At 43.1% G+C, this 11,310-nt stretch overlaps 1 protein-coding gene across 1 annotated transcript; it reads right to left on the reverse strand.

Annotated features, from left to right (window-relative positions):
* Positions 1-5,674: 5,674 nt before the first annotated feature.
* Positions 5,675-9,965, reverse strand: LOC143297829 (LYR motif-containing protein 2-like). Its single transcript, XM_076610342.1, has 3 exons — positions 9,899-9,965; positions 8,184-8,321; positions 5,675-7,318 (listed from the first exon to the last, which is right to left on the reverse strand). The coding sequence occupies exons 1-3, from the start codon at positions 9,938-9,940 to the stop codon at positions 7,241-7,243; spliced, it is 258 nt and encodes an 85-aa protein (XP_076466457.1). The 5' UTR covers positions 9,941-9,965; the 3' UTR covers positions 5,675-7,240.
* Positions 9,966-11,310: the final 1,345 nt, after the last annotated feature.

An 11,310-nucleotide genomic window follows, 5' to 3' on the forward strand; every position in this document is an offset into this window, starting at 1 on the left:
CGCACGTTAAAGATACTGTAATCCATGTCAGCGTTCGGTGGGTTATGGAAACAAGAACATACCCAGCATGCACACCCCCGAAAACAGAGTATGGCTGCCTGCATGGCGCGCGGGGTAAAAACGGTCATACATGTAAAAGCCCACTCTTGTAAAATCGAGTGAACTTGGGAGTTGCAGCCCCACGAACGAAGAAGAAGGACTAAGTGAATCAGAGACTCGCGGTGAGTAGATGATAGAGAAGTAGTGAAAGGGAGCTAACTGGAGTGCCTGTTGTGTGAGAGTGGGGTTCTTGAACAATTAAGCATGATGACATCAACTTTCGTTTGGATTCCACTGTAGAAAAGTACAGTTTAGGAAGTGAACGTTGTGGCCTTCGTGACGTCCTTCGGACCCAGCTGTCAGTGAACAATTATAGGCCAGGTGTTGACGCCTTCTTCTTCTTCTGCGTTCGTGGGCTGCAACTCCCACGTTCACTCGTATATACGCGAGTGGGCTTTTACGTGTATGACCGTTTTTAACCCGCCATGTAGGCAGCCATACTCCGTTTTCGGGGGTGAGCATGCTGGGTTCTTGTTTCCATAACCCACCGAACGCTGACATGGATTACAGGATCTTTAACGTGCGTACTTGATCTTCTGCTTGCGTATACACACGAAGAGGGTTCAGGCACTGGCAGGTCTGCACATATGTTGACCTGGGAGATCGTAAAAATCTCCACCCTTTACCCACCAGGCGCCGTCACCGTGATTCGAACCCGGGACCTTCAGATTGACAGTCCAACGCTTTAACCACTCGGCTATTGCGCCCGTCGGTGTTGACACCAAGTCAGGAGACATGGGAATGTGACATGAAGCAAAAGAAAAAAAACAAGAGAGGCAAGGCCTTCAAGACTCACTTGCGATAAATCAAGTCCCCTAGCATTAATTACAGAGTAATTTCCCTTTTTTACTATGTGCACCAAAACGTTTGCAAATAAATAAAAATTCCGTGCTTAGCAAAAGAAGTTCCTGTTTGAACAAAAAATGATAATAATGACTCCTCTTGTTGTTGTGTCAGAATAAGAGGTCAAAGTGCCAAGTTTAGAGAATACAAAAAATATAAATATAACAGTAAATGCAGTTTGCACATAATTAGGCTTCTTTTTTATTTTTTTGTGCCCATCCCAGAGGTGCAATATTGTTTTAAACAAGATGACTGGAAAGAACTGAATTTTTTCTATTTTTATGCCAAATTTGGTGTCAACTGACAAAGTATTTGCAGAGAAAATGTCAATGTTAAAGTTTACCACGGACACACAGACACACGGACACACACACACACACACACACACACACACACACACACACACACACAGATAACCGAACACCGGGTTAAAAAATAGACTCACTTTGTTTACACAATGTGTATCTGCTTGTTTGTCCGAGTACGTTTTTATTTTATTTTATTATTTTTTTTTTATAACTTTTTTTCATTTCATGCATTAATCTTTCTTATTTGCATGGTGTGCGAAAAAGGCGCGTGTGTGTGTTGTTTCTATACCCCTAGGAGGCACATGAAATAGTTTATAAACCCACATGGGGCACATGAAATAAAGTTCTTGCTTTACCTTGCCTTGAATATGAAATGGTGAAAGCAAAGGTTTTCTTTTTTTAGATTTAGCTGTGACGCTCGTGTTCTGAGTGAGTGAGTTTGATTTGTGGAATAAACAACTGCTGTTATTTAAACTGTTAGATGTGAGGGTCGTTTTCTGATTTAGTGAGATTGGCATAAATAACACGTGGCATAACAACAACACTAACAAAACAACAACAACAACTAAAACCAACACGTGGCATCAATCGCCACATCACGTGACACAAACAACAACACGTGACGTGAACAACAGCACGTGACATAAACAACAACACGTGACATAAACAACAACACGTGACATAAAGAAAGAACAAAAACACGTGACGTAAACAACAACACGTGACATAAAGAAAAAAAAACAAAAACACGTGACATGAACAACAACATGTGACATAAACAACAACACGACCGAAACAACAACAACGACTGATTTCCCACCAACACTTATAATTATTACAACTGTCATGATGCAGTTTCTCGTCGGCACGACGTGACAAAGAAGACAGACTTCAACTTTTTTTCTGGAACTGACCTTCAGGTGTGAGTGAAGACCCACCCGGGATGTACACAGCCGTTAACATACGTTGTTGCTACGTTGCAGGATGGTGGTGGTGGTGGTGGTGGCCAGGGGGCTGGGGGGGTTGGGGGGTTTGGGGGGGAGTCCTCCTACTTTCACCCTCAGCTAATTACTCAGGACTTGCACACGTGTACAATCTTTCATCGCCAGTACCAGTGGGCACGGCACCCGAAAAGGAAACGGTCTGAACTTTAGAAGCCAGAGCCTGGAAAGAAAACACCGCTTGCCGTATGCCACTACCACCCCCACCAACAACACTACATCACCATAATCACCTTCACCACCAACCCAACCCACCACCACAACCGCCACCATATCACTATCACTGAACAGCCATCACCAATAACCCTTCCCCACAACCACCACCACAACATCACTAAACAACCACCACCACCACCTTGCCATAATCATCGCCATCACTAAACCACCACCTCCACCACTACCACCACCATCACGTGACCATACTTACCATCACTAATCCACCATCCCCTCTCCACAGTCTCTCCCCCCCCCCCCCTTCAACCCCTTCCACCCGCTGATCTCCCCAGTTCCTGGTTTTACAGAGCGAACACAAACTCAGGTGGTTCTCGCGACCTGGTCTGTTTCTTTCTCCCTTTCCTCTCACCTGGGCCTCAGGTGTCTGGGTTTACCTGGTGAGCATTGCAGTTCTCTGGGGGCCTGTTTACACCGGTTAAGACCTTGCGGGGAACTGTGCTGTTTTAACGTGCGGAAGTGAGGGACCAGGTGGGTGGGTTTACCAGGTGGGGGGGACTGAAGGGGGGCGGGTGCTGGTGCTTAGAGGCAAAGACCTTTCAGAGGCTACATTCTGCCTGGGGATGACATGTGAGCCTCTCTCTCTCTCTCTCTGAATCAGAACCCCATTTTCAGTTTCTCAATGAGGCATCACTGCGTTCGGACAAATCCATATACGCTGCACGGGCCACATCTGCTAGACAGATACCTGACCAGCAGCATAACCCAACACGTTTAGTCGGGCCTTGAGTGCATGCATATATATATACCTATCCGAGTGGATTTCTTTAACATAATTTTGCCAGAGGACAGCACTCTCGTTGCCATGGGTTCTTTTTTCAGTGCGCCAAGTGCGTGCTGCACACGGGACTTCGGTTTATTGTCTCAGTCCGAATGACGAGACGCTCAGTTTGATTTTCCAGTCAAACATGGGAGAAAGAGCGAGAGCGGGACTGATTCGAACCCAGACCTTCACGGACTCTGTGTTGGCAGACGAGCGTCTTGACCATTCAGCCACCTTCCTCCTCACAGTCATAATCATGACAAACCCAGACATCCTGAGGACAAGACATGTAAGTGGTGATTATGTGGCGTGGACAAGGGATCATTTCTTTCTGAAATGCGCCGGTTAAGTCAGCACAGGGTTGTGCCTTCAGCACTTGTGACTGTTTCTACTGCCATCAACCCTTGTTAATTCAGACTGCAGCGATTCTTTTCAGTCTTTCTTCAGTTCATTCTTTTTCTTCTTTTTGCTTTCTATCCTTCTCCTTTCTAATTTCTACTAGTGAACTCATCCTTTTCCTGAGTGTGTTCATAAACTTTATACGTTCTGCCATGGTTTGTGTTTTAACAAACTTTATACACAAAAACATCAAAACAGCTGTATAAGTCAAAGCACATCAAGCAAAACTTATAACCGTGCTCTAAACGAGTTACCTGTCAATGAATTGACAGCAATTTAAAAAAAATAAGTACACGAACTGGAATGAAATACAAAAGTAATATGTGGAAGTGTCATGGTATGTGTTTTAACAAACTTTATACACAAAAACATCAAAACAGCTGTATAAGTCAAAGCACATCAAGCAAAACTTATAACCGTGCTCTAAACGGGTTACCTGTAAATGGATTGGCTGCAATTAAAAAAAAAAAAAGTACACGAACTGGAATGAAATACAAAAGTAATGTGTGGAAGTGAAACAAGTAGAAGTGGGGAGGGGGGAGGTGGCAGGCGGAAGTCAAAATGACACATTCACGACGCATCGCAAATTCCTAACTGCCGAAAACATCAAGGGGGACCATACAAGTATGCCACCAGGTTAATATCGCTAACGTTAATAGCAGTCACCATTTTTCAGTTACACATGCTCATATGTGCACGCACACACACACACACACACACGGTATGTTCATAAACGTATGAACGCCTTCTGTCGCAGTGTGTACATGAACGCACACCTCCTCTGACCCGGATCCCATTCATTGCTTTCCACGTGCACAGCTGAACATCCCCCTTCATCACCACTGCTGGGGCTCGGAAGAAAAGAAAAGGGGGGGAAAAAAAGGAACTGCCTTATCCTGCCTTATGCCTCAGCAACCACCCCCATCACGTTACCACCACCACACAGCCACACCACCACCTGCCACTCTTCCCTACCCCTCTAGGGTCTATCCCACTGGGAGCTCGATGGTCTACCCCCTCCAACCACCCCCTTTGCCAGTCTTTCTCTTTCCCGGCTGTCAAGGTTTTCACAGAACTAACACACTGCCAGGCACCTAGGTTATCGCTGCAGGAGAAAGGTAGCAAAATGGTGAAAGTGCTCATCTGCCAATACAGCGTCCGTCCGAGAGGGTGTGGGTTCGTTTCCCGCCTTCGCCCTTTCTCCCAAGCTCGACTGGAAAATCAAACTGAGCGTCTAGTCATTCGGATGAGGCCTTAAACCGATGTCCCGTATGCAGCACGCACTTGGCGCATTGAAAAAGAACCAAAGGCAACAAACGTGTTGTCCTCTGGCAAAATTCTGTAGAAGAAATCCACTCTGATAGGCATGCTTGTATGACGGTCAGTCGTGTCCGACTATGACCCCCAGAACAGCAGAGGAGGCATCTGCTGTTCTATCTGGGCTGGAATTTGATTATAGCGGAGTGTGTCTTGCCTAAGTTACATCCCTATTCTATCGGCCAAGAGGGTTTTAGGACAGTCGGCGTTGGGATGTTTCCCCCTGCTGCAGCACTACGAGCCAGTGCAGTTTTGCATCCTAATTCCAGTCATAGGCCTTGCACTCAAGACCTCTCTAGCGCGCTGGCATATGCTGCTGCCAGACAATTGCCAAGCAGGCGTGGTGTAGCGTGCATGGATTTCTCCGAACACAGTGACGCCTCCTTGAGAAACTGAAACTCTAGCTGTATGCTTTAATCCCCTGTTCCTTCCGCCTCGCCCTTCACTGTGGGTTCAGGGTGGCTGGTCACTGCGTGTCGGGTAGATGATCAAACGGGTACTGACCTCTTTGGAGCTACTGTGTTAAACCTCTGTTCGCACGCGCGAGAGAGGGAAAGAGAGAGACACAGACAGACAGAGTGAGACAGAGAGAGCGAACTGTGAGCGTGAAAATCAGAGAGAGAGAGAGAGAGAGAGAGAGAGAGAGAGATGGGAAATGCAAAATAATTAAGAAGACAGTTCAAAGCAGCTCAGTTTCTAAACACTTTATTTCATGTATAAAATAACATTCAGTGATATTCACATCACAAACCAGTCACTGACACTGCTGCATCCTTCTCTCTGTTGTATAAAGGTACTTTTTTTTTCTTTTTTTTTTACTTGGCTGACATAACATTTTCCTCAACGAAACTTTGTGTGTGTGTGTGTGTGTGTGTGTGTGTGTGTGTGTGTGTGTGTGTGAGTGACAGACAGATAGAGAGACAGGGGGGGAGAGAGACAGAGAGGGGAGAGAGAGAGAGACAGGGGAGAGAGAGAGAGGGAAGAGAGGGAGAGAGAGAGAGAGAGAGAGAGAGAGAGAGAGAGAGAGAGAGAGAGATGGGGAGATTGAGGGAGAGGAAAAGAGAGAGAGAGAGAGAGAATGGGTCAAGTCGGATGAAGGTTGGGAAATTGATAGACAGCACCTCCTTGCTACACAGAGCATCAACAATGGTGTCACAAACAATGTGGCTTTCAGTGACCAGCTTCGTCCATTTTTGTTACTGTTAAACCTTGTCATTTTTTTTCAAAAGTTTAATATTTTACATATTTTACATATTTTATGGGTGTGGTGGTCGAATGGTTCGGGTGCTGGACTCTCGCCTGAGTTTTCTAAGCTTGATCCCCTGTTTTCGGCGCACCTACTGAGTGAATGGTGGAGATTTCTCCTCTCTCTCAGGTCAACATAATGTGCAGACCTGCTGGAGCCTGAGCCCCCTTTGTGTGAGTAAAGTCATGCAAAAAGATCAAATGCTCGCGTTAAAGGTCCTGGAATCCACGTCAGTGTTTGGTGTGTGGTGGAGACATGAAAATACCTAGCATGCATCAACCATAACATACTCATCAGCAAGTTCATGTTGGTCATGTAAAGAAAAAAACCCACAGACACACACACACACAATATATATATATATATATATATATATATATGTGTGTGTGTGTGTGTGTGTGTGTGTGTGGATCCTGAACTATGCTCCTTGTAGAATTCACTGCGGTAAGCACCACAAATGGTATACATAGAACATGAACATCATGCTCTTTCTCATGTGATGAACTGGCCTCATCATCCATCTTCTCCTTTCTCCAGAGAAGTGTAAAACAAACATGACATAAAGCAATTCTCTTTCAAGTCCGGCAAGCCACATACAGTGTCGCTTGCATTAAAATCAGACATCCCAAGCTTATTGTGTCCAGTTGCCTTGCACTCCCCTTTCGGGTGACAAATCAAATTCTTCCCCTCTTTCGTTCCTTCACCTGCCCTCACAAACACTCATCTTTCTTCGCAAATACATGCATGCACCTCTCTCTCTCTCTCTCTCTCTCACAAACACACACAAACACACATAAGCATGCACACACATAAACACACATGCACACCAGTAAAAACACACACAAAAAATGTAAAAATGAATACCCATCTTCAAAAACGAGACAGAAAACTCATTTTGATGGTACATGTCCCTGGTGAAAACCAGAGGCCTGATTGCTATCAAGACACACAGACACAGGTGGACATGCAGACAGGTGGACTGGACACACAGGCAGGTGGACACACAGGTACACAGAAAACAGGTGGACAGGTGTCAGGAAGCCAGAGTGACGGACTGCTCCAACTCTTTGAGTGACATGCGTCCTTTGGTGATCATCATCCGTATCACTTCCTGCACACACACACACACACACATGTATAATACATATAAAAAAAGTTCATATAATGCAAGAAAGAAAGAAAGAAAGAAAGAAAAATAATCTATTTCATGTAGAGTCCACTGTACTTATGTGTTCTGCCCACTTTGTGTGAGATCATTACTTCTTATTCATTAATTTATTCATTTATCAGTCTATTTATTTTCTCACAATACAGTTTAGTTTGTTCAAGTACAACTGTACCTATCAATATATGACAGGTAGCTGATTGAATATACCAGTACTGAACAGATTCATCTGCCTGCTGACTGAGAAAGATCAATACACCAATCAACAGATCAATTCATCAATCAATCGATTCATTCATCAGTTATTCAAAATTTGGTTTATCAATCACCTAACATATTCAAAATCAGCCAGTTAAAAACATCTCACACTCACACTTGTGTGCACACACAGACACTGACACCAACAAACAGACACACAAACACCTCACATCACACTCCCTCCACCTACACACACAAACAAGCGCCCATGGAAGCGTACACAGTTTAGTTTCAGTTTCAAGGAAGTGTCAAAACATGTGGACTGATAGCAAAATGAAAAAAAAAATGAAAAAAAAAAGAAAAGAAAAGAAAAAAGAAGCAGATGTTCGACCTTTCCATGAATTCAATGCACTGATCAAGCCTTGAGAGGTTATCCTAGGTGTGAGTAAAACATTCAACATAAAATGAAATAACATAATCAAACTTTTAAAAAGATGTAAATAAATTAAAAAAAGAAAGAAAGAAAAAGAAAGCTATGTAACAGGCAAATGAGTGAAATATGCACACATAAACACACACACACGCACACACACAAAATCTTCCTCTCACTCACCTCATCTGTGTGATGTTTGTTGTTGTCAAAGTCGGTTCGGATCCACTGGCGAAGCTCAGCCTGCTGTGAAGACGGTAACCGCTTCACCACACGCATCATGTCGCGGTACAGACGCAGCACCTCTGACCGCAGCATGAACTGTGGAGTCAGTGGACCATGAGTTTTATATTAATATTATTAATCATATTTAATGAGAGAAGTGGAATAGGCAAGGACATGCTTATCCAGCCCACACGGCAAAGAAATCAAACAAAAACAACAACAAAACAAAAAAAGAAGATGATGAAGAAAATATATAAAATAAAATGAAACAAAATAAATGAGAAGAGAGAGAGAACACAACAATATCACAGCAAGAAAGACAAATACAAATACTAAAATGGACAATTCACACTCACAAACAAATACACTTGCATATGCATAGACATATAACCATTCCTAAACCTAATTAATAATAATATGAATAAATCAGTGCATGCTATTTCATTCTATTATTTTCTGTTGAAGAAGAATGGCATTGTCATTAAGGTTGATTCACATCATTTATATATTTTCCATTTTATCAAACAAAATAAGTTTTGACAGATCTTCTGAAGTCAACACTATCAGTTATGATGGAAATTAATTCTGATAAAGATAAAGAAAGAAGAAAAAACAACTTAATAACAAAAGAAATTAAAAAGTGCATTTTTTAAATATATAGTTTGGTGCTCTTCCAGTAACTGTCACAGCACTGGTTTGTGCTTCATTGTGTTGTGATGTGCTGTGCTGTGATGTATTGTGCACTCTTGTTATGTAAGCATGTAGTACTGAATTTTGTTGGATACTGTCTTGCTGTAATACTGTATTTCATTGTGTTTCTCATGTCACACTGTACTGTGTTGTTATATTGTGTGCCAAACTACTCTTTGTTGCAACATGTATGTATTTAATGTGTTGTTGTACAAATGTATACTAAACTGAACTGTGCTGTGTGCTATGTTGCACTGTACTGTGTCATTGTGTTTATTGAGTTGTGGTGAGTTGTGTATTATACTGTGGTGTGCTGTGTTTTCATGCTAAATCATGTGCTGTGTACTGTAGTGTGTCATCTGCTGTTTGTTGTGTGCTCTGGTGAGCTGTGTTGTGGTGTCCAGCATAATGTGTGATGATGTGTTGGTGTGCTGTGTTGCGTTTTGTTGTTATTTTTTTCAATAATGTGTAAACCAAGCGTTTCTTCCATATCACTGATGTGGTGTGTTACACTTTCTGCTTTTGGGGCATTTTACAATGTGTCAAACGATGCACATGCATGTAAAGAACTCCGGATACTTGGGAGGGACGGAGGGAGAGGGAGGGGCAACCTCATTGGGGTTTAGGGCTCAACTTGGGGCACCTTATCAAAAAGTCAAAAGTAGTGTCACTGGGCAATCTAAATTTACCCTGTATATTTCAGTTCGAACACTTACACACACACACACACACACCACACACACACACACACACACACACACACACAAACACACACGTCCTGTTATTGTCCTGTTTTAGCCCGAGTATTTGACAAAGCAGCACAAATGTTTCGGATATTTCCCGTTCGATTGCAGCTCATGAAATGTTGTCTCAGTGGAATTCAAACTGGTAATGGTTTACGCCAATGCTGAGGCATAAAATGCCGTGCTCAATAAATAAGAAACGAACCAAAGTAGATATAACAGTGAAAAAAGAAAACTAACCCTCTTCAATGACAGAGTGCCCGTCAGCTTGCTCGACGCCATAACAACAAAGGGAGTTTACTTTCGCACACATCTTCAGTGATTATACACGGTGGTCTCCCTTCGCTGCTCTGAACAAAAATAATAAAATAAATCGAAAAATTAATGTACTTTTATTCGCAGCTGAGCGAGAGAGAGAGAGAGAGAGAGAGAGAGAGAGAGAGAGAGTTCTGGACTGGTCATTTCAATAAATCTTTTGATCAATTAGGTTTTTTTCGTTTTGATTTCATGCGCCAAAGTCAGTGTTTCATTTCGCTTTTAGGCCTCTGTGATCATGCAGTCAGATTGAGAAACATGTAACCTTATCTCTTCACCGAGAACGTGACGCCAAATGCATGTTGATTATTGCCGTCATTCGGCAAACAAAACGTAAACTTAATATTGTGTCGCGTCGGTTTACTTTTTGTCAAAATTAACATTTTTGCCGGCAGTTTCCGAGTTCATCCGCGGGGGTCGTCGCTCTCGGCTCCTCCGTCGGGGAGCTAGTGTCGACAGTGACCCATATAAAGTCATTCATATAGTGGTCTGCAAACGGCCGTCAGTTTTGTTTTGATATCAAAGTAGATTTTCCCCCCCGTCTACGGCATTTTGTCGTTCACTTATTTTTTGTTTGTGTGGTTCACACGTGATGTCATGGATAATGTCACTTTTTAAATGACGTTGATTCTGTTTTTCTGTGAGAACATTTCCATTTTACAATAGCCAACTAGTAATGCCCTGATGAGTTTCACGGCGTAGACTCCGGCTGGCGCGCACGAGCACACACACACACACACACACACACACTCTCTCTCTCTCTCTCTCTCTCTCTCTCTCTCACATACACACACAAACGCACTGCTGAGACACACACACACACACACACACACACACACACACACAGTGGCACACACACACACACACACACACACACTGACACACACACAGCACACCGACATCGGTACTACACAGCACACACACACACCACACACACACACACTGACACACACCGTCTTGTAATCCACATGAGAAAAGACGGTAAACAGAAGATAACAGCACATAATCCATGCTTACAGAAATTGACGTCAGTGAACTACTACCATTTTCAAACTCAGACAGTCACACACTCTGAACCCACATTACATAACACACATTGTACTCGCACCTTAATAATACAGACTCACTGTGTTGCAAATTTATATTAAATAGATATATGTGCAGAGATGTAGTGATGAGATACGGATGATGATTATATTGTATGTACCATATGCCCCGAAAAGTAGACTGCCGGGGATCCCTCGCGCGCAAGAGACTACACAAATTCTCCTCAGCTTCTTTGATCTCATATAAGCCCCCAATCTTGCTACCAGACGACATGCAGGCTTCACAGTGGT

This window comes from Babylonia areolata, chromosome 23 (genome assembly GCF_041734735.1).
Source record: "Babylonia areolata isolate BAREFJ2019XMU chromosome 23, ASM4173473v1, whole genome shotgun sequence".
NCBI classification, from domain to species: Eukaryota; Metazoa; Mollusca; class Gastropoda; order Neogastropoda; family Buccinidae; genus Babylonia; species Babylonia areolata.